This window comes from Sarcophilus harrisii, chromosome 1 (genome assembly GCF_902635505.1).
Source record: "Sarcophilus harrisii chromosome 1, mSarHar1.11, whole genome shotgun sequence".
Lineage (NCBI taxonomy): Eukaryota > Metazoa > Chordata > Mammalia > Dasyuromorphia > Dasyuridae > Sarcophilus > Sarcophilus harrisii.
Genome location: NC_045426.1, coordinates 14,234,290 through 14,261,088, shown reverse-complemented (window position 1 = coordinate 14,261,088; position 26,799 = coordinate 14,234,290). Strand labels below are relative to the sequence as shown.

General features: G+C 40.7%; 1 protein-coding gene across 6 annotated transcripts in view; it reads right to left on the bottom strand.

Moving 5' to 3' along the window:
- GOLGA4 (golgin A4) overlaps positions 1–26,799 on the bottom strand; it is a 98,283-nt gene that overhangs the window by 38,813 nt on the left and 32,671 nt on the right. For all 6 annotated transcript variants that reach the window (XM_031952645.1, XM_031952651.1, XM_031952658.1 and 3 more), the window contains 6 exons: positions 21,250–21,348; positions 20,862–20,979; positions 19,842–20,059; positions 11,725–11,808; positions 11,036–11,183; positions 692–870 (listed from right to left, as the gene is read on the bottom strand). In XM_031952645.1, coding sequence (XP_031808505.1) covers positions 692–870; positions 11,036–11,183; positions 11,725–11,808; positions 19,842–20,059; positions 20,862–20,979; positions 21,250–21,348 — 846 coding nt within the window. The remainder of the gene's footprint in view (positions 1–691; positions 871–11,035; positions 11,184–11,724; positions 11,809–19,841; positions 20,060–20,861; positions 20,980–21,249; positions 21,349–26,799) is intronic.

Below are 26,799 nucleotides of genomic sequence, written 5' to 3'. Positions count from 1 at the left end.
TGAACTGGCCCCCTATTTAAAAGGTTTGAGGACCCCTGATCTAGAATATAATTTGTTTCCTATTTATTTGTTCATATGTCGTTTCCCTTTTATATTGTAAGCTTCTTGAGGGCAGGGCTTTTTCAGAGCCTAGCACAGAGCCTGGCACATAACAGGTTCTTAATAAATCTTTATCAAATGGTCGATCATAATGATTAAAACAATATAAATGGAAAAAAACACAACTGAAAATGAATATTCTAAAATTATGAAAAACAAACTTGGCTCCAAAGAAGAAATGTAAGAAAATACTTCCCCTAGCTGTTCTGTAGAGGTCAGGGCAAACAATATTACAGATACCATCTCATTTTTTTTTCCAATGAGTTGATCACTTTTACTAACATTTTTCCCTCTTACTTCCCTTTTTTCTTTCAGTATTATTAATTACAAGGGATGGCTCTCTGGGAAGAGAAAGATTAAAGGATAAAGGCGGAAATCTAGAACATATAAGAACAAAAGATATCAACAAAGTCAATTTTAAAACGATATAAAAAATGAGTATAATCATAAACATAGAATATGTCATAGTGCTAACTACTGATAGATTGCTGTTAATTTTTCTCATTTGTTTATTTTGTTGATGAAATACAAAATAAAAAATTTTAAGCACCAGTTTTGATTCCTATGTCTTATGGAGTCTTTTCATTCTTACCTTCATGATGTCTACAACTTCCTGTTTTACCCGGCTCAGCTCCTGCTGCAGATTTATCCGTTCTTCCTCATTTGTCTTTTCAATTGCTTTTATCTGTTCATCCATCTCAGCCTTCATTTTTTTCCGGGCTTCTTCAGTTTTTTGTGCTGTGCTCAAAGCTTTTTCAAGTTCCTCAAAAGCTAGAATGAAAAAAAAGAAGACAGGAAATACGCCATTGAAGCTTATACAGAGGCAGTGACAAGACAGGGACACAACCAAAAGTCAAGGGTCTTGTTTTCAGCAACTCTTCCTAGAACTGGACCGACAAGGTCCATCAAGTGGCCAACAGATGAGGTTGTCTCTGACTTCCGTTCGCACTCCTGCTCTTCACAAATAAACTTCAATGACTTCTACGAACATTCATCTACAAATATTTGTGCCTGAGACATTATTCTCTCATTGGGTTATCAGTAACAGTGCTGAGAGAGCTTGGATTATTTCAGTTCTGACTTCTAGCTGCTGACAAGGAATCAGTTTCCTCAACTTCCTCATTACTTTTCAAGTATTTGTGCTATATGGAGCAGTGTGCTCATTGCTGGGGGAACAGAAGTAAAAATGGGAACCATCCCTGTACTATAGAAGCATGGCTGTGAATAATCCTGTGCCCATGGCAGAAAGTATGGGCAATGCAAGTGGACCGGGGACCCTACCACTGACATGTGTCATTATCTGGAAGCCACCGATCCTTTCTCTCCTTAACTGTTTAACGTGGATTATGTGTAACATAGATGAGGAGGTGCCTTTTGCAGAGGGACCTGAGTCGCACATGGAAAATAGACTAAGAGGGATGGTAAAATGTAACCAACAAGATTATGAGAATTTGGGATGTCATGCTTTTGTCTGGGGGGGGAAACTAAGTACTAATACTAATACTAAGTAGATTTTTGCCCTGCATACACTTTGACAACTCAGAATCTAGAACAATTTTAAAATTAAAAGCTGCCCCTTTCCTGCATTCCCAGTCCTCTCCAGGCAGGAAGTAATCTGTCTCACAGATGGGGGGGCAACATGGTTTTAAAGGGAAAAGCCCCAGACTGCATCTCAGGGAAATGGAATTCCCGTCCCAACTCGGCTCCCTTCTAGCGCTATAACCAGGGCAAGTCACTGAATCTCTTTTGAGTTTCATGTTTCACAAGTATAAAATGGAAGGAGTAATAACTCTCTCTCTCGTTCCCTAGGTTCTTGTAAAGAAAATGCTGCCACAATAAAATACTCTGGGTACTCTGTTATTATTGACTACTCCTTTTTAAAGCATAACACTGTCAACTTGAACTCAAAAGGATATACATTTCTTAAAGAAAAAGCCAATTTTATTTTTGCCTTTGTAACCTTGTAGTATCTAGACTGGTGAACCAAAATGTTTCACTGAAATCTGATTCTTTCTTTCCATATTATGATTTCAATCAGATCTAACCTACCTGTCTCAGAGACAGAGACTTTTAGCTTTAAAGCTAAAAGGATAAAAGTCCAGCACAAATTTATTACTTTATAAATAAGTCATGAATAGCATGCCCTTTGCTAAGTGATGACATTCTTTTCCTTTTAAAATTAAGGTCATCTGTTCTTTAAGCAATATGCCTTACTTACCCAGCAATATTCTAAAAATCAATAAAGGATCAAGCAGGTAAACAGAAACTGCCACCTTACCAGGTCAATTGCTGGCAGTGTCTGACAACCTGCCAAAACCCAACACATACCATCTGAGCCCAGCACATCAAATCTTAACTTTGTTCTGTTTCTTTCCTGCTTTAGATACAGTTTAACTATTTAAGAGACACATTTGTTACAAATAAGCTGAGTGTATACATGTATATAAAAACATATCGTTTAAAATTTATTTTGGACTCTACATTCTGCCCCAAATTAAGATACTTCCCTAAGAAAATATCTACATAAAGCTAAAGATCCAATTTTCATTTAAATGCTTTTCATAGTACTGGATAAACTGTCGGTGCTTAATAAATACTGACTGACTATATGGTAGTAGTAGTTCTTCATTAACAAGTAATGTTGTACTTCATAAAATCTTGAGATTAGTAGAATAAATGTGATTTTTCTTATAACCAGTCCATATTTTATAATAGCCTTCTGAATAATCGCATGTATTTCATATAATTTGTAATCTAAACTGCTAACATTTTTATATCTAAATATCATAATGTTTCCATTGTAGTTATATAAGCATTGACTATTTCCTGCATTTTAATATAATTATCCTAATAGGTATTAAAAGAGGATCGTAGAGCAGGGAGAGGAGAAAAGTGCACCAGCCCCCATTGCCAAAGGCCCACCGACATGCAGAAGGGACGGCTGACTCACCACAATCCCAGCACAACACCAGCAGGAAAGCTAAATATCACTAGCGGACTGACACAAGAATGCACTTTTTTTCTTTCAAAGTAAAATTCTATGTATCTCAGGCAATCATTATTTTTAAAAGAACATGAGCAAGATACTCTGCAGAAGAAATCTAATCTCTTATGTAATAAATCTTGGAAAAATTTGGTCACCCCACAGTTAAATACCATGTCGACTGTGATTACTCCGGCAGTCTACTCTAAGCAGGTTTATTTAAGTAGGATCCACAAGAAGAGGTAAATGGGAAGCTCTAGGGTGGCCAGTGAGAAACCACTTCTAGTGTGGCAAGAGCTGGGAAGAGGAAGCCATCTGCAAATCTGCCTCCACTAGCTTCAAGCACTCTCTCATAGAGTCCCTCAATCTGCTGAGATGTTTGATGATTAATTAAAGGTTTGCTGAAGGTGGGAAGCCCCTTGGAGGGGGTTGGGGCCCTCTCTCTTATCTTCTCCTACCATTTCACTTCTAAGCCTAACTCAAGAAGAGACCCCTCCAAAGTCACAACCTGGACCTGTCACGAGGCTGGTGAGGACAGGAGGGAATACAATATCACATGCTACCTTGAAAAGAACACTAGTGCCCAGACTCAATGGGCACTCCCTAGATAATGTACATGTGTCTCTGATCCCACCTTAGCTGCGCCAGAGAAGCAGCCCTAACCAAAATCAGAGTAAAGAAGGAAAAAAATGAATGTACAAACTACTTTATGTACTCCTAAAGGACTTGGCAGTCTAATAAAATGTTTCCATACATTATTTAAGTTGCTTTTTAAAACAACCTCGAGGGCCAAAAGGAAGGATCCTCGGATAACTACTTGACATGTTCGGCTCTCACTTGAGTAAAAGAGGGAATTCAGCTAATAGAAATGAGGCGATGCTACCATCCAGGGGCAAAGACTAGGTAATGCAACACGAATAAAACTAGGGCCTCCGAATTGGCCTTGGAAGTTTGAAGGTAACAAGGGAACTTCTCCCCAAATAATGCCACCTCCCTATACTGCTTTTCTGTCGTATTATTTGGAAGGAGGGATTCCCAGATTTACAAAACATATTTGTAGCAGGCTAATGTTTTGAAATTGTAAAAGTTAAAGACAACTCATCTAACTTACAACTAAAGAAATATGGTCAATTGAGAGGGAATAAAATCTAATTCATCGAGAAAAAGGGCTGCATTTTGCTATACTTCTAACATCTTATCAAAACCACTGGGGGGGGGGGGGATAGCTATTCTGAATGTGGTCACTAGGAGTAATCAATTACATAGTAACTGAAATTTTAAGCAAAATTCATTAAGATTTAAAACAAGTAAATATTTCTTAGTTTAGCAAGTTATTTTTATACCACTTCAATTTATATTTTGTATTGCCTGAGAAGCACAGAATTTTCTTTATAAAGCCTATTCCAAGCACCCAGCATAAGAAAAATTAGCCCTTACCCCAGTCCTGTTCATACAAGGCTTGGGAAAGGCACCATGATTCACTTAATGGCATGTTTGGATGCACAAAAATAAGATGATTGGAGAGATTTAAGGCTACAAAAATACAAATTGGCTGCTAATCACATAATTAACAAAATGTAAATACAAATTTACACATGCACAAAAACTATACATTACTTTAACATCAATGAGTATAAACTCCACTTTTATTTAAAATGCCATTGTTCATACCTCTCCAGCTCTAAATCTTATAGTGAACCAAAACATGGATATATTGACGTTAAATATCATAAGAATTCTAATACAGGACTTCTGTTTTTGTTCTATAAGGTTTACATAAAATAAATACACACAGCACCTACACAGAATGAGCTAAGATCAAAGTGTAAAATTCAGCCCAGATAACTCTTAGCATGGAAAGAATATATAGGAAGAGAAGTTATATGTTAGAAATAGTTACAAAATTTAACTCAACCAGTTGTATTTTTCATTGAAAAGGAGAATTTTGCATATTCCTTCTAACCCTTAGAAAGTAATTATATGGGCAATATTATCTTATGGGTGAATCAGTATTAAGAGTAACAACAATAAGAATATTTAATTTTTAAAATATACAGTGGGAATAATTGTGGTTTTGAAAGAATTCTTGAGTTATATGGTACATGATTTGTTGGTGGGAGTTTAGGGGTACAAAAAAGTTTTCTAATTAGCAGATGCTACAATTACTGTTACTCTGCTCTCCCATAAAACAAAACTTTTCTCCATAAAGTAATGCTTCCTTCCTATACATTTACTACTTTTTGGCAGAGCGATTCACTTTTGAACAGACCACATCAAAAAGATGAAATTGAAAAAAAAAAAATGAACATTACAGTTTTTCAGTTTTAAAGTTCTATTAACATGTCCATTTACACAATTCTATGTTTTCTTAACCCAAAGAAAAAGGATAATAATGAGAGTAGGGTTCTACTTAAATGAATTAGCAATCATTTTCCAGGACAGAGAAGAATGTTCTGATTCAGAAAAATAAATCTGAGGCAACAATAACAAGACTGGCGGCACGTGCCGGGGCTAATGTAGCCAACATATTCCTAATTTCATGGTAAATGTCATGAGAGCATGTCATTCCAAAGACAGTGAGCTGAGAGATCCAAACTTCCTCAAATATGGGGCATTTATAACAATTCATTTAGAAATACAAAGTCTAGCAGACTTAGTTATTTTCTATGAAAAATAAGAAGGGGAGGATGGGGCTAAGATGGCAGAGAGAAGTTGGGAAGTTGCCTGAACTCTCCCCAGTTTCCCTCACAAACATTAAATCAAAATGCTAAAGAATTATGGAGTAAAAGATCCCACAAAAAGACTGTGAAACAGTTTTTTCAGCTTAAGATAACTTAGGACTTCAGGTCTCATTTGGGTAAAAGGGGAGAGCAGACTATATCCAGGACAAAGCAAAGCTCAACAATCAAGACCCCTCAGTCCTGGTTCAGCCAGTCAGTGCACAACACAACAGCAGGGAGGCCCCCAGCCCTGGCACAAAAGGCAAACTGCCAGCCCCAGAACCCCAGCACAAGCAGCGTGCCTAGGCCGAGCCACCCCAGCACAGTGGGTAAGCTACAAGCACCTGAGGCCCCGCAGTCAAAGCAAGTGACCAGGCCCCCGGCCATGAACACAAGCTTGGGACAGCGCTTCCTGTGTCCTAGGAGCAGAGCTCAGCTTTAAGATGAACAAAAAGACAAAAAAGCCTCCAGACCACAGAAAGCTATTATGGCGACAGAGATCAAAATGCAAACTCAGAAATGCCTAGAGGTGAAGCCTCAAAGCAAAAGCCCAAAAAGTCTTCTTGGAAGAGCTCAAAAATGATTTTTAAAATCAAGTTAGAGTGGTAGAAGAGAAATGAGAGTGATGCAAGAAAATTGTGGGAGGAAAGGTTTCAATGTTGAGCTTGGAAAAGAAAGCAAAAAATTGACTGAAAAAAACAATTCCTTAGAAAATACAACTGGCCAAAATGGAAAAGGAGATACAACAAAAGTGGACTAAAACTCAGAATCGGACAAGTGGAAACTAATGATTAACAAAATCAAAAGCATGAAAAAATAAGGGGGGGGGGGGAAGAGATACAAAATATCTCACTGGAAAAAAGAACTGACTTGGAAAATAGATCCAGGAAAGTTAATTTAAGAAGTATTGGACTACCTAAAAGCCATAGCAAAAAAAAAAAAGAGAGAGAAAGAGAGAGAGAGTGGATAGCATTTTTCAGGAAAATTGCCACAATATCCTAGAATCATAGGGTAAAGTAACTATTGAAAGAATTCATCAATCACCTCCTAAAAGAGACCCCAAAATAAAAACTCCCAATGAATATATTATAGCTAAATTCCAGAGTTCCCAGGGGTCAAGGAGAAAATATTTCAATTACAAAGTCACAGTCAGGATTACACAGGATTTAGCAGTTTCTAAATAAAAGAATCGGAGGGCTTGGAATATGATATTCCAGAAGACAAAGGAGCTTGGATTACAACCAAAAATCAATTATCCAGCAAACTTGAGCATAATCTTTTAGGAAAAAAGATGGACATTAAAGGAAACGGGGAACTTTTAAATTTTCCTGATGAAAAGACCAGAACTGATCAGAAATTTCAATTTTTAAATATAAGACTCAAAGTTATTATAAAAAGATAAATAGGTAAGAAAAACCATGTTATTCAATGAGATTAAATTGTATATATCCATACAGGAGAAGATGATACTTCTAACAGTTATTAATTGAATTTTCATTAGGGATTAGTTAAAAGGAGTATATATAGATAGAAGATAGGCATACAAGTCAATTCTGATGTGATATTAAAAAAAATTTAAGGGGGAAAAAAAATATACTGGGAGAAGAGGTAAGGGGGAGACAGAGAATATTACATCACTTGAAGAGGAAAGACCTATTACAGCAGAGAGCAAGCAGAGCGAGAGTAAGCATTGTTAGAGTCTTACTCTCCTATTTGGCTTAAAAAGGGAAGAACATACATAGAGTTGGGTACAGAAATTTATCCTAGCCAAGAAGGAAGAGGGAAAAGAAGAAAGAAAAGAGGGAGACTGATAGAAGAGAGAACAGACTGAGGGAGATAGTGATGAGAAGCAAAAGTAACAAGCAAAAGCCAATTTTTAAGTTCTCACTTAGAGACAAAAGACATTATTTGTGAACATCCACCATCAAAAGCCACGCTCATTAACTGCTTTCATTAATTGCTTTCAAATGCAAAAATTAATTACTTAACACTTGAAAAGCCACTGGAAGCTGATTTCCTAATGACAAGTTTACTCTAAAAAGGCTTAAGAACTGTAAGATTTAAAAAATGTTTAATGCTTGCTTTAAAAGTATACTTTAGGGGAAGCTAGATGGCACGGGGGATAAAGCACTGGAGGACCAAGTTCAAATCTGAATCTCAGACACTAGCTGGGTGACCCTGGGCAAGTCACTTAACCCCAAGTGCCTCAGAGGGGAGAAAAACATACACTTTTTATGTGTCTAGTGTATGAATTTTAAATCAGAGGATAAAAAATATTTTATAAAGTAGCCAACTTTTTAAAATTAGATGTTGCCTTTTTTCACCAGTTCTCCGAATATTCACAAGAGAAGATTTATAAAATTCCATTTATTTTGGTTGACTTTTTCATATTCTCAGTCCTTTAATGAAGTCTTTCCATCACTATACATATACACAGGGTAACCACAAAAGAATGTGTTTAGGTTGGGAACATTCTATCCAAACTGATTCTAGGATCAGAAAAAATGCAATTAGTAAACGCCACTTCAATGCCTATTTAAAATGCAGCATCAGTAATGAGCAAATTAAATACAACGCAGCCAGTCCAACAATAACCATTTTTGGGCAAGAGTCCTCAAAAATTATGGATTCTAAAGATAGGCTTTTTAAGTGTATGCAAAGACACTTACAGCTGTGCTACACAAAGGTTTTCCAAAAGTTAGCAAATCTGTTTTAAAATATGCATAGAAATTCTGTCTTTGAGTACATTTGCTTCATTACCCAATTTCTTCCAAAGGCATATTTATACAGTTTTGATTACTAGAAGAAGAAATCATCTGACAAAGTAAATATTTATAGGAATACATTTTATACAAACCATCCCTAAAAGAAACACACAACTAAGCATTTGTCTAGATTTTGCACAGGCAGAATAAGCTTATGGACCGGGTTGACTGCCTGAAGTCACTGGGGACAGGGATCCACACCCTGGTCAGCCCCCAGTCCTCTTTGGGGCTCTGCCCGCTTGTCTCCTGCTCCTTTTAAAATTCATCCCATTCTATACTTAAGGCTTTCTTAAGTCATCACGTTTCCTACCCTGGAAGAAAGCAATCTCCAGCGCTAGTTTTCCCGTGCCTAACTACAATCCCTGTCAGCGGCAACAGACGTCTGCAAAAGGCCTGGCGAGAGGGGAAGCAGGGGCTGGATGAGATACTTTGCTTCCTTGGGCTGCTTTTAAGTGGTCTCTTAAGCCATCCGGACAGATCTGCCAAAACCCACATCTGGCTTGGGGTTACCCCAGAGACAAGAGGGAAAACCAGATCATCAGACGCCAACACATCTATCAGGGGGACAGGGGAGGAGGAGGGCAGGGGGGCAGTGGGTAAGAGGACAGGAAGGCAGGGGAACAAGGGGAGTGGGGGGGGCAGGGAGCCAGAGATGCAGGGGGGCTGGGAAGCAGAAGAGCAGGAAGACAGGGGGGCAGGGGAGCAGGAGGAGAAGTAGGAGGGGAGGGGAGTAGGGAGGGCAGAGGGGCAGAGGGGAAAGAGGGCGGGGGGTAGAGGGACAGGAGGGCCGAGTCCAGCCTGGCTAGAAACCACAGGCCTTACTCTACCCCTCACTCCCAGCAAGGATCTCTCTCTGGACAGGCTCCTTAAATTCACGTAGAGGCCTGTTCTTTTGTCCGCATCCTGTTCTCGATGGACACCGAGTTGGTTGCTCTCCATTTACTGAGGAGTCCATAATTTCAAGTCCAGACCGGACTAGAATACCCTGTGTCTCCTCTTCCTTCCCAGGGGCTCCCAGGCTCCCCTTCCACCTCTCTCCATATTCCTCCATGGGCACCCTCACCCTGGCCCTCAGCACCTCAGGCTCAAACTACAGCACTATCACCCCCTGCCCCCCTCCCATTTGCCACCCAAATACCAGGCCATTCACCCACCTAATAAACAGTGATCACCTACAATGGAGACACCTTCCTGGAGTGCACAAGCCAGCCAAGGGACAAAACGCCACTTTTTTTTAATCATCCTTTAAGTGGATCTTTTGAGTAAGTAGAGGGGCCAAGAACAACTTGGTAAAAGAGATGGCCTCCATGCTGAGCTTTACCACAAGAGAGTGCTGGACCCAATGAGGCTCATGTTAGAGGACAGGAAGGGGGCAGCAGAAATGCTCAAAAACTGAAAAAAAGAAGGGGGCTGGAAACCCAAGCCTGTGGGAAAGAAGGCACTCCCAGCGTGAGAAAGAGCCTGCCCGGTGTCTTGGGCCTCATGGTTCCCTGAAGTTTATGAGAACGTGGGGAGAGTTTTGGCCTGGGACAGGGGGATGCAGATCCATGGACTTTCAAAGGCCTCAAGCATCAGGTGAGTCTGAGGCAAAAAACGGCCTGAGCAGACCTGGAGGGATGAGGAGAGCAGGAAGGCCTCCAAGGAAGGGTGACCCAAGAGGTCTCAAGGTGCCCAGGGAGGCCAGGAGGCTGGGCAGGGTGAGCAGAGGAGACGTCCTGGAAAGGCCGATGCCAGGGAGAGGGGGCAGAGAGTGACCTGGCTGGAGGCCGGAAGGAGAGGAAGGGCACAGAGAGCAGGGACAATGACCAAGCCCTACATGAAGAGTAACAGCCAGGAGAGCAGGCCATCACAGGCTCAAAAGCTGTGAGAATGCAGAGGGAAAGTGCTTTCTGGGGAAATCTGGGCTTTAAAGAGCAAAGAACACTAAGAAGTTGTAAGGAAGCCGTGGCCATGGAGCACTGGTGGCAAAGGAGAAAAAGAGAGTGGGCAGAGAGAAAGGGAGAGATCAGTGAGACTCCTTCTAAAAAAAGTTCAGAAAGGAATGGGAGAGTGACGGGGCCTCCGGGGAGACATCCTGCCTTTCCTGGAAAGCGTCCGCAGCCCCAGAACAGATAAAGGCAGCACTTGCCTCCAGATGCTCCTACTCCACAGCTAGAGCCACACGAGGGGCTCCCCATCTCACTGGGTCCAGTACATCCCTGCAGCCCCCCACTGTGCATGGGACCCCTTGTCTTCCCACCTATGGGTGAGGTCCAGGCTTGAGAAGCTCCTGAGTTCCCCCCCATACCTTGGCAACCAGGCACTTCTTGAGCCTGAAGGACACTTTCTGAGGGACTGCAGAAATGTAGGAGCTAGTATGGGCTCTAAATGGAGATTTCTGTCAAGCAGCATGGAGGGCGTTTCATACCAGATCAGGTTAAAAGAGCTGGGGCTCCCCCAGCACACTGACAGTCCCCGAGACGGCTTACCAGCTTTTTCACATTTCTCTTTCTGTTCTCGCAGCTCCTCTCCCTGGGTAGTCATCTGCTTGATTCGACTTCGAAGTTGAGCGATCTCCTCTTCCTTCATTTCCAGTGTTTCGTGCATCTGACGTTTGGTCTCTGCTATTACCATTCCCTGGGGAGAAACATTTTAGCATCTGTGATATAAACAAGGGCATCCCTCTTCCATCCCTCCATCAGTTCCCAGGAGCCACTTTTCACCAGCCAACTGAGATCACATCGAGAGCACTGCCAGGTTCAAGGGGAAATGGTTTCCTTTGCTTTTTCCCTAAGCACAGGGACAGCCCATTACACCATCTCTTTCCTCCCCACCTTCCATGCCAGACTCCTTAAAAAATGACTCCAACTCACTGGCTTCATTTCCTTAACACCAGTTACCCATTCAAGTATTAAGTATAAATAACTACATCTTCAAGTATATGTTTCAAAGAAATAATAAATCACATGCCATTATTACAAATGTCTCATCACAAAAGTGTGACTGACAATTCAGTATTAAGGTCAAGAAATCAGTGATTATCAGATTTCCGTAAACAACACCAGAGCTAAAACTTATCTGACTCTAGAAAGTGAAATAAACATTTATTCTGAGTGCTTTTAAAGTATTCAAAACACAGATCTATGAGAAAGACTGCGTTATTTCCTTGCTTATTTACCTTATCTTGTTCAAGTTGTTCAATCAGGTTCTTTGCATCCCGCAACTGAGTAATCAATTTTGTTTTCTCAGCCATATGAAGTTCCTAGGAGATAAAAAAAAAGTTCAATTCCATTTACTCCTTTTTAGAATTTAGGAATTTTATAATAAATCAAGAACTTCTAATTCTCACACATGATAATTTATTTAGAATGATAGAACCTAAAAGAATTGAAAAGATCCTAGTTCTGATTCAGTGGTTCCCAATCTTGTCCAGTTTGAGGACCTTTTTTCTCAGACTGTCCATGATAGTATCTGTACTATTAGTATTTCCTATTACAGAAAAGAGTTTCTTTCTTTACTATTTTTTTAGTTATATGTAAAAAACAATTTTAACATTCCTTTTTTAAAAATCTTTAATTCCACTATTGTTCTGCAAGAAACGACCAGCAGAATGACTTCACACAGAGGCCTACATGAACAGACAGATGCTAAGTAAAATGAGCAGAACCAGGAGATCATTATACACAGTAATAACTAGACTATACAAAGATCAATTCTGATGGATGTGGCTCCTTTCAGCAATGAGAGGATTCAAAACAGTTCCAATTGGTCAGTGATAGAGAGAGCCATCTACATCCAGAAAGAGAACTATGGGAAATGAGTGTGGACCACAACATAGCATTCTCACTCTTTCTGTTGCTGTTTGCTTGCATTTTTTCTTTTCTTTTTTTTTTTAACATAGTTCCAGCTTTGTTTTTTTTCCTTTTCTTTCCTCTTTTTTATTATAGCTTTTTTTTTTTTTTTACAAGATATATGCATGGGTAATTTTTCAACATTGACAATTGCCAAACCTTTTCTTCCAATTTTTCACCTCCTTCCCCCACCCCTTCTCCCAGATGGCGGGTTGACCAATACATGTTAAATATGTTAAAGTATAGTTGCATTTTGTTTTCTTTCTCAGTTTTTCTTTTTCTTCCTTCTTGATCTGATTTTTCTTGTGTAGCAAGATAACTGTATAAATATGTATACATATATTAGATTTAACATGTATTTCAACATATTTAACACATACTGGACTACCTGACAGCTAGGGGAGGAGGTGGGGGAAGGAGGGAATATTTGGAACAAAAGGTTTTTCAAGAGTCAATGTTGGAAAAATTACCCATGCACAAGCTTTGTAAATAAAAAAATAAATAAAATAATTTATTTTAATTCCAAAGATGCTCATTCTCGCCTTTCCCTCTCCCTAAACTGAACAGGCTAGTAATTTGATGCAGGTTATAACTCTTCAGTCATGTAAAACATTTCCATTTCCATATTAGTTATGTTGTGAAAGAAAACCCAGACACTCCCCTCCCCCCCCCGCCAATAAAGAATGAAAAAATAAAAGAAAAAAGTATAGTATGCTTCAATCTGCATTGAGACTCCATCAGTTCTTTGAGAAGTGGGTATTACTTTTCATTAAAATCCTTCAGGAAGGTCTTGGGATTTTTGTACCCCTGAGAAGAGATAAGTCATACACAGTTGATATTGTACCATAATGCTGTTACTATGTAAAATGTTCCCCAGGTTCTGCTCACTCTGCTTTGCATCAGCTCAGGTAATAAGCCTTTCCAGGTGTTTCTGAAACTGTCTGCTTAAGCAACATTTCTTATGGAACAAAGTATTCCATCACCATCACATACCACAACATCCCCCCAATTTCCAATTCTTTGCACGATAAAAAAGCTCTATAATTATTTTTGTACATATCAGTCCTTCTCTCTCTCTCTTTTTTTTGGGGGGGGGAGGGGAAGGCATGGCAGTATAGTACTGGTACTATACAGGATACAGAAATAGTACTGATATATAGTTCCAAATTGCTCTCCAAAATGTTTAGATTACTTCACAACACAAAAATAGATAATTCTTTTTTTTTTTAATTACTATGAATTTAATTAGGAGAGACAGGTTGACCTAGTGGAGAGAAGACAATTTTTGAACCACATGCAAGCTAAGTGATCAGAGGGTTCTGTAATTCAGAGTTCTGTGTTCTAAGCAATTCTGTAAAACTCTGTAAAACAATTCTGTATAAGTGTAAAGTTATAGACAAAATGCCAATTCATATCAGTGGAGGGAGTTTCCACACTGGAAAATCACTATTCCGGCATTAAAATCTTGGAACTACCCTCCCATAAAAAAATAAAGTTAGTTAACAGATCAACGAATTTGCATTTTATCACAACAGTATGAACATTTGGGGGAAAAATACCTATGGGACTTGATATACATGTATAATCCCAGTCGCTATTATTACTGAGTCAATCAACCAAGCAATTAAAAAGCATTTATTAAACACCTACTATGTGCCAGACATTTATTAAGATCTCTTGTAATAACACCTCCAATAAGTAATCCTTTATTCTTTAGCCAATGAACTCAAGGGATAAGGAATTCACCACTCCTAAAACAGCTTTGGGCAGAAAAAATTATTAAAGAAATTTTCTATTCCACTGACCAGAAAACAATATCCCTAGAACTTTTAGCCACTGGTCCAAGGCAGCAAAGTAATGGCAGAATGAATAGGGCAAAAAAATCTGAAGTCAACCTCTCCTTGTCTCAGCTTTTAGATCTATAAAACAGATCTTGCTGAGCCTCGAGAGAACACAGTCTTACCAGGAGGACTCTGTGGCCAGACCCTAGCAAAAGTTCTCCTGGGTCATCCCTATGGCTCAATTTTTCTGCTTCAAAGCTATTCCGGACATGATTGTCTCAATGCTTTCATGTCCCCAAGTCCCTGACTACCATTTTCCCGTAACCTCCCACAAGACTCCTCTTCATTCTTTTTTTTTTTCTTTTTGGAAAATCTAGTGTTTTATTCATTTTAAAAATATTCATTCATATAGTATCATATAGGTCACTCAGTAACCTCTCATATGAAGTTCACTTAGTCCAGTCAATCAGATTTTTGCAGCAGTTATCGACTGAACTCAGATCATTCTTTTTCTTGCCTCATAGTACCATAGTACCAGCCTCATAGTATTACTTTCTCTCCATCCCAGTTCCTGTTCTAGTATTTGAAGACTTCAGTTTATATAGTGATGTCTGCTCAATAAATCATTTCCCATCAGCCTCCTCAACTCCTATGAGTTATACTTCATTCCACACCTCAGCCACCTTTTCAGATACTTTTAATTTCTCTCTTAGCACTTGGCTTCATCTCATCTAACAAATGCTAAAAACAAGACTACATGATGATCAGTGTGATGGACGTGGCTCTTTTCAACAATGAGGGGATTCAAGGCAATTCCAACAGACTTGGGATGGAGAGAGCCATCTGCATCGAGAGAGAGGGCTGTGGGGACTGAATGTGGATCACAGGATAGTATTTTCACGTTTTCTGTTGTTGCTTTTTTTTTCTAATTTTCTCTTTTGATCTAACTTTTCTTGTGCAGCATGATCAAGGGGAAATTTGCACATGTTTAACCTATATTGCATTGCTTTCTGTCTTAGGGGGGAGTGGAGGGAGAAAAATTTTAAACACAAGTTTTGCAAAGGTGAAAGTGAATGCTGAGAACTATCTTTGCAAGTATTTTGGGAAAAATAAAATACTATTAAAATCTAAAAAACAAAAAAAAAAAAAAAAAGAAAAAGGAAAGAAATGTTCAAGTACCTCCAATCCTAAAAAAAATTCAAGTGTTTGCTCAAAAGTCATCAGTGACCAAATCACCAGTGAATGCCCTTTTCTCCATTCTTACTATCTCTGACTTTCTCCCCTACTTCTGTTGGCAAGTCTCCTCCTCTTCCAGCCCCTCCTCCATCCCTCACATCCAACAGCTGCCAACTTTGTGCTCCCTACCTGCCCATCAGGCTCGCATCAGTCAGAGTCACAAAGGCTTGACCCCCCAACAGCGTCTATGATCCCAGGCCTTTATCACCTCTCAAGATGACTGCAAAAGGCATCCCAATGTTCATAGCCTCCGACCAAGCACCGTCCAGCCCCACATCTCACTCACACTTAAGGAACTCATCTTCTTTATCTTGGAAGATCTTCTGGGAGCCTTCCTCTCACCCTCTGAACTGGCCATGCTGGGCTACGTGTCAGCTAACGCTCAGATGAACTTTAAAGTCTGTCAAACCATGACGCAGACCTTTCTCAAAGCCACTGATACAAATAGGAACTGGTTTAGAGATGGGCCCTCCTTCCAAACTGATACAGAATTTCAAGCAGCTCCAAGTTCACCAACTGCATAGTTTTCTAATCTGAGTTATGTTTATATAAAACATGTTTGTATAAAAGACAGGTAACCCAGAGCAACTAGGTGGCGCACCAGATAGAGCACCAGCCTTGACGTCAGGAGGACCTGAGTTCAAATCTGAACTTACTTAATACTTCCTGGTGTGTGACCCTAGGCAAGTCACTTAACTCCAATTGCTTCAGCCAAAAAAAAAAAAAAAAAAAAAAAAAAAAAGACGGGTAACCCCTGTGTATCTCTCTCCCTGGATGCCCATTTCACTGCCCCCTCCTAAAGTTAAACCATGCACAGTAAAACTGAGGCTTGTTCCTGATAAGTCACCCTTTTTCTGTCCCATTTCCTTTCACAATTCACTGCTTGACTGCAAGCACTGTTGAGCCATGGCAGGCTTGACCATAACTCTCTCCCACAGGCTCTCCATAACCCGGCTGGGATTTTCTTGGCAGGGATGGGAGCCACTAGCCATGTCCTTCTGCAGCTCACTTTTACAGATGAGGAAACTGAGTCCAACAAGGCATTGAGTGACCTGCCCACGTGGCTGTCACCCAGCTGCATTTGAACTCGGGACCCCAGGCCCAACCTCTGTGCACTCTGGTGCTCCATTCCAGAAGTCTGCAGCCATCTCTTATGACATAATCTAGAAATGTGTCTGTCCAGAGCTGGAAACCTCTATTTAAATTTGCCCTAGCCAGTTCTGAAGTTCAGCTCACCTAAGAATCCCTGTACCGCTCAAGACCACTAGGGAGAGAAAAGCCCCCACAGGATGAAGGGGGTGTCATCAATGGAGGTCAGGGAAGCTGCTGAAGGGGTGCCAAGCCGGGAACACTCTGGACAAGGGTAGCTGGGGGGAGGGGAGGGCAGTTCTCCGAGTATCTGCATCCGTCTGCGCTTTCTTCCTCTTTTGTATTGGAAGTTCTCAGCCCACAGGGAGCACGTCATTTCAGAGTCTCTCCTCCACTGGACACTCTCCTTAGCCCGAGTTGTGAGATCCTCACCACTTTCTTTGAATCCTGTTTTTGCCCCATGCAGCCTTAATGCACGTTGATGAGATTTCAGGAGACTTTTATTCCTGACGTGGCCAATGCAGAAATTACAGACGTGTCTGTAAGAGGAACACTGATTTTCACTCTTCCTCCACAGAGGGAGGGAAATGTTTTGTTGATTAAAAAACCAAACTTTACCATTAAATAGAGACTATTAACAACAGTCTGGGTCAGTAGAGATTAGAGAGGACCCGTGTGAGCAGAGACAAAGGCCCCAAGGCAAAGGATGGTCCAGAAGGTGAACTAGTGAGACGTGGCGGGGGTAACAGAGTGTGGCAAGTAAAGCACTTGTGCGGTTGCAGATCCCAGTGGCTCAGGGGCACAGAGGCCTCTCCACAGACAATGAGATGTTCCATTTTAGGCATGGGGAGCTGGAGATTCCTTTGAGTCATCCCACTAGATTCGGGGGAGAAACTTGTTTGTCACTATCCAGTCGTCTCAGTCACAGACCCATTTGGGGTCCTCCTGGCACAGACACTGAGGGGTCAGCCATGTCCTTCTCCAATTCATTTCACAGATGATGTAACGGGGGCCCAGGCTGAAGTGCCTTGCCCAGGGTCCCACAGCGAGCAAGTGTCTGAGGCTGTCTTTGAACCTGGGTCCTCCTGACTCCAGGCCCGAGCTGAGAGCTATGAGGTAGTAGTTCTCTAAATCTGGGAGTCACCTACAAAGAGATGATAGCTGAGACAAAGAACAAAGGGGCCACTTGGGGTTCAGGCCCAGGAGATGGAGGAGCAGTGAGAGCTACATCACAGGATACAGGACCCTGGAGGAGGACTCTGAGGGGCTGAACCAGGGCCCTGTTTACACAGGAGGAGGGACGGCGTGTGATGAGTCCAGAGGCGGCCATCAGAGGCCTGCAGGAACAAATCTCCTCAGGAGGACTCTGGGAGCAAGAGATGGGCCTTCTCTTTCCCAAGGATGAGCTCCCTGAGGAGCTTTTATTCATCCCAGCATCTAAACTGACCTAGTGGACTTTACATCTTGGGGGGTGGGGGGGGACTAGAGAAGGGCAAGATGTTGTACTTTATAATAATGCGGCCCAAAGCCAAGAACAGACTCTGGGGGCGCTGACCAGATTCTCTCCCTGTCCTTTTCTGAGTCTCAAATATCCCCCCAGCACACCCCTACTCAGCCCCTGAGCAAGGGAAGCAGAGCTCTGGGCTCAGCCCAAGGAAAGCCTGGGCCTAATTCTATCACCCACCTGCTGGGAAAAGCTGTCCTCCCACTGGACATCCGTCTCCTCACCTGTAAATGGGGCCTCTGTCATGGGGCCACTGTGAGGACCAAAGAGACACTTGCAGAACAGGTAAGCCCCGAGAGTGACATAAACGTGAGCCACAACGTCTCAGAGACAGCACCCGCCCACCATCTTCTGGGAAGCATGGGAAGGCTGGGCAGAGAGCTTGGAGGAGGCTGCAGAGGCGGGCTACGAGCAGAGGGCCTAGACATGGCAGCTCAAGCTCAGCCGAAGCCCAGAAGCTGGGGGGAGGGGAGGCTTCGGGAGAGCATGCTCATTTTGGCTGGTTTCTCTGTCTCCAAGAACCAGGCCACCATGTGAAGCTCGCAGCAGAGCTCACCAAATTGCCTAGCATTGAGACAAAAGCTCAACATGCCCACGGTAGAGTGAAAGCTGTGGTCAAATGACCACGGGGTGTGGGCAGGGGGTGCAGTGCCAGGGGAAAAGGGCCCACAAGGAGTCCAGTTCTGGCCTGAGCAATTGGCCCTCCAGGCAATGAGGACGTGGGCCCCTTCCAGGCCCAGGATCCACTGCCTTCCTCGGCTCCCGGGCTATCGATGCTCCTCCTCAGGCCAGTTACTAAAAAATAAGGAAAATCAGAGAGGAGCCTGAAGGCTGCTCTCGGGACGGAAATAGTGCTCACAATGACAGCTCTACTGCAATGATGCTCAGCGGGAAAGGTTTCAGTGCCTCTGGATCAACACAATGACAGGAACGCCCAAAGAACTTGTGATGATATTAAGCTGCTCCCCAGCCACCTCTGAGCTCACATGCAAACAGTCTGCCTTCACTTCATTTTTCTTGCTCTTCCCCTCACAACAGAGCTCATGTGAAATTCTTTGATTGTGACAGACGTGGCTCTTTTCACAATGAGGTGATTCAGGTCAATTCCAATAGACTTGGGATGGAGAGAGCCATCTGCACCCAGAGAGAGATTTGGTGGGGACCAAATGTGGATCACAACACTGCATTTTCCCCTTTTTTGCTGTTGTTTGCTTGCTTTTTGCTTTCATTATCATTTATTTTTCATTCTTGATTTGATTTTTCTTGTGCAACATGATATTTGTGGAAATATATTTACAGAAAAAAAAATGTCTTGATCACATCATGTGCATTGAGGGTATCATTTTTCCGCCTTATCAATGGGGTGTGAAGGGGCAGAGAAAGAGAATTTGGTACTGAAAATAAAAAATGTTAAAATAAAAAAATCTTCACTGAATACTTGAATATCTCCCTGATGCAGTTACACCCTATTTTAATACCTTCCTCATAGTATGTTTTAGACAGAAATAAATTTAAGAAAGCTATTTAAAAGAAAATGTAAGCCTCCACTTGTGTACCCACTTCCAAGGAGACCTTAGACAAATCTCTTTCCCCACCCCTGTCCAGTATTCATGTTTGTGAAGTTAGGATAAACCCCTAGATACCGAAACAGTCTCACATGAGGGTCTCATTTGATGACGGCCATGGGAATGGCAGCTGTATCCTGAAAGCCAGGACAGCAGCACAAGGTCTCATGTTTTCAGGCTCTGGCACACAGATTCCACTTATCTCTGGCCAAGGGAATGCCTGGCTCCAAGTTGCTAAAAATCAGAATGGAGGCCAACATGTTTCTTACCTTCATCTTCTCCAGTTCCTGAAGTCTTTCATCTAACTGCTCCTGAAGAGCTTCTTTCTCATTGGTCAGGACGGTAGCACGCTCTTTGTGCGACTTAATGGTCTCTTTGTGCGACTTAATGGTCTCTTTGCACCGCTGAAGGAGATTCTCTTGTCTTTTAACTCTCTGCTGAAGAGTTTCCAATGTTTTGGCAGTGTCTCCATCTCCCTCTGCTGACACTGAAATGGAATAACCATGGAGGAGTCAGGCAGGTGGGAACTCTCGCAGCTCAAAGAGCATTCGTTACTAGGCATTAAAATATAAAATGAAATATAAAATGTAGATGTAAAATGTACGACACATTTCTCAAAAATCTCGATCACAAACCTAAGGAAATAAAGACTGGGAGAATGAAGGAGCACTATGGATCTGTCCCAAATACCTAAAATAACAGAATGCAAAGAAAGCACTGTTTATACCCCATTTATGGCACATACTTTGTGAAGAAGTCAAGGCATTATGCAAAGACTTAGGTTGTAAACTCCCAAAAGCAAAAGAAATTTGGGAAACCTGGACTTGGTGCATTTAATAACTCTGCACAGCACTTTCCATTTGACGCCAAATTTAGATCTTTACAAAACCTAAGCAGCATAAAAGTAGGAAGGGTCTCAAGAAAGCAATAAAAAATGCCACAGCTGAGAAAGAAGAACCAGAGACAGAAGCTTGTCTCCCAAAGCCCACAGAACTTATGAGCAGGAAAAAGGAGAAGCCCAAATAGGAAAAATGCACGGAAATCATATTTACTCAGATGCGTGACACTATCCAACATCCCTTCATCTGTAAAGTCATCTCCCATAAAAGTCATTTCTAACACCCCAAAAAAGATCTCACTAAAGCAGAACACCCTGAAGACTCAAGGCTCGGTCACGGTGCCAACCTCTTTGACTGGACCCAGTATTTCCCTTTCTCTGAATCTCTCTCGCTCTGACTGATCATTCGGCAAAACCGAATTAAAAACGGATTTGGCAAGGGGCAACAGACCTCCATGATCCAGATCGTTCTGTACATTCTCTTCCTTAATTTCTTTGGGGAGGCTTTCGGATTTAGGTAATTCCACTGTCATCTGGCCACTTTGCAAGCGATGCTTCAGGAGTGAAACCTAAATAAAATATTTTCATTAGAAAAACTTAAGTAGGCGGTGAGGGCTTATTCCGAGAGTCTGGTAAAACTAACACCTCCCTGTTCAGAAGAAAAACATTCTCTCAACAAGCAAACCGCAGGTTTTCCTGTCTCTAGACAGTTAGCGCAGGAGCCTTCAGTATAATGTGAGAGGGACAACAAGGGATCCGACAATTGGAAAGATATGCCCAACTCCGAATCTGCTCCCTTTTTTTGTTCACTCCTCCCTCCCAAATGGCAGGGCCTTTACCTGAGTCTGCAGCACACTGATGTACTGGTCCTTCTCCTCTAAGGACGCATCAAACTCTTCCTGAAGATGTTTCTTCGCCTGCTGGTCCATCTGAAGCTCCTAAAGGAGAGAGGACTTTCAAGGGGCGTTTGGGACAAAATCACAACAGTTCCAAACAACTCATAACACACACACCCAAAGGTCAGTCATTAGATCAGCATGTTTCTGCCACTCGGCTTTTAAATGAATTTTCTGTTTCTCCAAGGGCCTTGGGCTGCAGAAGCTACAACCACAGAAAACAACCTTGGGAAGCCACCAACAGGCTGGAAAAGCCTTCAAAGGTAGAACCAGAGACTGGAATAGTCACCAAAGCAGCAGCAAAGCAAAATGCATGGAGATTGTTCACTAAGGAGTAAAGAAACATCAATCTGGTGCAGAGGAAGGGATACCCATGTGGATGAAATCACAGCAAGCTTGAAATAAGTTATGAAGAAAGCATATTTTAAATTACCTAGAATAAGTAGCAAATACAAGATTTTTAAACAGCAGACAGCAGATCATTAAACAGTAGATCTTGCTTCATCATAGTCTAAATAACCCCAGTGACTGCAACCCTGTAGGTCATCCTACTAACTCTGTGTCCTGTCCTCTATTACCCAATTCCTTATTCCCATCACCCTCAATCCTTTGACCCTCAAATCCTAACAAAACATTACCTTACATTGGGCCCTCTGCCTGTTCCATGGGCAATAATATGCTTTCATCTCAAATCTTTTCCTCTGGTCAAGGAGGGGCCATTAGAAAAATAATTCTTGCTCTTAACTGTTAATTCCAGGTTCTCTCCCTGGTTCTCATCCACTAAAGGGGGAAACCCTTTGGATCCATAAGATCAACATCTCTGACCCAATCCAAATCCTGAGAGTAATTGTCTGCAGACTTTCAGGACGCTCTCCCTCCCATCCTCAACAAGTTTGCTACATGGCTCACAATGTGCATGTTGTGCACATTCTCTCTCCTCCCCAACTCTTGCTCTCACAATATCATCATACATCAAGAAACTTACTGACACTCCCTCAAACATCATAACTACACAGTTCCTTAACCTATTCACTTTCCATGACCTACTATTCTATGTCATCTTAGCTACAAAGATGGTCATATCCCAAATCTTATCACCTCTCTGTTTGAGAACTTAACTATTCCTTATCTGACTTTATCCAACTCTCCTCTGCCTTCCTTTACCAAATCCTACACTTTAGCCACACTACAATTTCCATACCCACCATCCCTCAGTTTCCTCCCAGGTTATCACTTCTATATTAGTTGCTCTCCCCCTACCCTGACCATTTGGTGAACCAATTCAACTTTAAACTTTCCTCTTCTCTTGAGTTCCTGGTCCCCTTATCATTTGGCCAACTGTGCCTGCCCAATTTGGCTCATTCCCACCATCCAATGTCTTCACAACTGCTACTGAACAAAGGTGGAGGGTCCAAACTTATATTTTACAAACTACTTGGGCTCTCACTGCTGCAAGGTAATCCTTCTATTCTTCCCTTCCCTTATCAATTCACTCCACAGTGGCTCTTCCTCCTCCAACCCTTCCATCCTCTCACCTGAGAACCCTGGCTCATATTTTGGACTGAGGTCATTCACCAGGAGCTCCCTCTTTTCCCCTCCTCCTCTTCTGATATTCCTATGATGCCTCTTATCACTACTTACTTCCCCCATCTCACATATGAGGTGGCCTTCCTCCTTACCAAAGCTAACTCTTCTCCTTACTCAAGTATCCCATTCCATCCCATCTCCTTGAACACAGTGTCCCTACTGCCACCCCCATCCTACCACTTCCTTTGATCCTTTTTACCTTTTTGATGTTGTTTTTGTTTGGTTGGTTTTTTTTTAACTTTCTCATATTTTTTTGTTTTATCTCGTGCAGCATGATGAATATGAAAATATGTTTGGAACAACTGCACATGTTTAACCTGTATCAGATTGCCTGCTGTCTTGGGGAGGAGATGTGGAGAGGGAGAAAAATTTGGAATACAAGGTTTTGCAAAAAATGAATATTGAAAACTATGTTTTTATGTAACTTGAAAAATACAATATTAAAATTTTTTAAAAAGAATGTAAATAAAATTAATAATGATAAAAAGGGGGGGAATGTCTAACAAATGATCTATTCCTGAAGTTTGTAGGAAGGTCCTACAGAAAAAGTTAAAACTAAAGAGTAAGAATTAAGATGATGAGATAACTTTCAATTTGAGAAAAGTGAAGAGTGATACTGCAGCAAAAAAGGAGAAAAAGTGAACAAAAAACAAAGCAAAATGGAAAAATCCAAAGTCCATGAAGAAAGTCAAGAGTCCTTCAAAATACAAAACATAGAACAAGATGCCCTAAGAACCTACTTCTATAGAAAACAGTAAGTAAAAAATGTAAGCAAACTTTTATTGGAATGGAAAGAGTAGTCATCAACTTCACAGAGAACTGCTTCTGGATGTCTGAATAGGAGGCTAATGAAACTCTCTGCATATGGCAGAAATATCTTGAAGAAAAGTTTGTTAAAATTTCCTCTATTCCTTTAATAGCTGCAATCTGGCTGTCTTTTATACAGTGCAAACTGGGAATTTTCCCTATCATGTCCAATAAACGTTGTCCATACTAAAACAATGTTGTCCAGTTTTCAAAAATCTAACTCTTTCCTTTGCTTTCTTTATACAAGTATGGAATGGTACAAGAGAAAAGAGTAGGAATTTTGCCAGACAAATGGAAATGGTGGAGAGATAAGGAATAAACAGGAAATAAATTTAATACCTGAATAAAATTAAAAATGAAAAAGATCTGTGAACTAGTATGAGGGGGCTTTTGTAAGTATGTGCACCTATAGTGCTGGGGTCTGGCCAGTTTGATTCTCCTAGCACTATCTTCTTGTGGGGACTGGCACATGTCACTTCTGGATCAGTTTCAAAAAAATTTGGGTTCCTTAAGAAAGAGGAATTCTGAGAGTAATAGAGTGACATAACCACTACTATTCTATGGAATCTAAGCTTCTTTAATAGCATGCAGAACAATTTAACCCACAATTCAACGGTGGCATCTTTTATTAGATCTCAATTCAAAACAATGGAAACAATTTTCCTTTCAAGCAAAACTGCAAGTCAGAAATTTATCCAATTGAGGAAGGCTGCTATTGATAATTTCTAAAGTTATCCACAGAACTACAGGGCTATGATACAGATATGATACTATCATTTTGAAGTCTTCTTTAAAATCATACGTAATTATGTTTATTCCCATTACTCCTTATATTAGCTGAAAAACTAATCTATCATAAAGATCTTAGTAATTCTTTTAATGATCTACATTACCATATTAACTTTTGGCTGCTTCTACTTTGCTACAAATGTCTTCATTCCAAAATAAAACAAAATCTGAATTACTACATGTACCAGAATAGCACACATGATACCAAAAAGAAAAAAGTAATAATCAGGAAATACACACTTCAATAGTAAAGAGGCTTCCACTCTGTAAACAATTGCTGTGTGATACTGATGATCAATCTCTAGATGGGTCAATTAGTTTTACATGATGCCATGACACAAACTACACTCTTAATCCTAGCCAGGAATCTTATAAATTCATTATCTTTTGTCAAAAAGAGCATTAGGCAAGATATGTGACTAATTCACTTAAAATCCACAACTAAAAAATGGCCCAAAGCAACAATCAAACTGATGATGGGTTCTCTGAAGCCCCCTTAACAAAGCCTAGTACATTGGTTTTATTCCTCAAAGGGGCATATAAAAAACCAGCCACAAATGAACTGATCTTTCTCTCTTTTCTTGCCTAAAGGCCCTGCCCTAGAATTGCAAGACAGACCAAAACAGACCTAACAGATCCACTCCAAGAAACAAGGCAGGCACAAACCAACTCTGGGCCATCACTAGTCTCAACGGCCCCTTAGAGACCTCTCCAATCTCAGGAGAAGTGGGCTATTGGGACAGTTCAGCAGAAACTCATTTAGAACAAATCTAACCCAATCAATCACAGGCAGAGTTCAGCTTTGCAAGTGTCATTCACCCTGGTCTACAGAGACCCAGAGACAGAATGAATGAGGAGGATCATTTAGATCCAGGGAGGAAAACAATGTTTATTTAAGGAGGAGCATGAGCTTGGAGTGAGAAGATTGGGTTCAAGTCATTGCTTCATCACTTATATTGTTACACTCCATAATATATCTCCCCCAGTTTCTAGCCCTAGAGTACAAAACAAGAACTTGAATATTTGTTAAATTAAAGCCAAATCTATATCCCAAAGACATCAAAGAAAAGGAGAAAGGACTTCCATGTAGGAAAATATTTATAGCAACTCTTTAACAGCTAAACAATGAATACTACTGTGCTGTAAGAAACGATGAGAGGATGGTTTCAGAAAAACCTCAAAAGACATTACCTGAGCTGATGCAAAATGGTGAACAGAACTAGGGGAACACAGTACATAATAACAGCAAGACTGTGAGGATGATCAAATATTAAAGACTTGGTTGCTCTAATCAAGTCTATAATCAAGACAATTCCAAAGAAGCCATGATAAAAAAAATGCTGTCCACCTCCAAAAAGAGAACTGATGAATTCTGAGTGAAGGTCAAGGCAAACTTGTTTTCCTTTATCTTGCTATTTTTCTTAAATATGAGTAATATGAAAATATGTTTTGCATGACTTTACATGTATAGTCAATATCAATTTTTTTACCTTCTCAAGGAGGAGGGGGGACAAGAGGAAGAGAATTTGGAGCTCAATTTTTTTTTTAAATGACTGAAAAATTTTTTACATGTCATTAAAAAGTATTTAATGAAATAAAAGGTTTTTTAATTAACAACAAACACTTAATTAGTTGAGTGAGTCTAAATAAATCACCTAATCTCTCTGACTCCTAGTTTCTCACTTATAAAAGGGTAATGTTTATACTATCCACCTTCAGAGTTGTTGTGAGAACAGGTACATTATAAACCATAACGTATTATATCAGATCAACCATGACAGACGTGGCTCTTCTCAGCAATAAATTGGTCCAAGACAATGCCAAGAGACTTGGGATGGAAAATGCCTATCTGCATCCAGAGAGAGAACTATGAAGACCAAATGCGGATCCAAGCATACTATTTTCACTTTTTGGGGGGTTTGCTTTTTTTTCTCATGGTTTTTCCATTTTGTTTTGATTTTTCCTTCACAACATGACTCATATGGAAATATGTTTCAAAGGATTGTATATGTGCAATCTGTATCAGATTGCTTGCTATCTTGAAGAGGAGAGAGGGAAAGAAGAGAGAAAAAAATTTGGAAGTCAAAATTTACAAAAATGAATGTTGAAAATTACATGTAATTGGAAAAATAAAATAACTACTGAATTTTTTAAAAAATAAAAGAACTATATCAGAGTGAGTTATTACTGTTATCCAATCATTTTTATAAAACTGAATTTTCCTGGAGATGCTGGGACTAGGTTGGTTTTTTTATTTTGTTTTAAAGAGAAAAAAGTGGATCTATCTGTCAGGAAAGTTGAGAAACATAA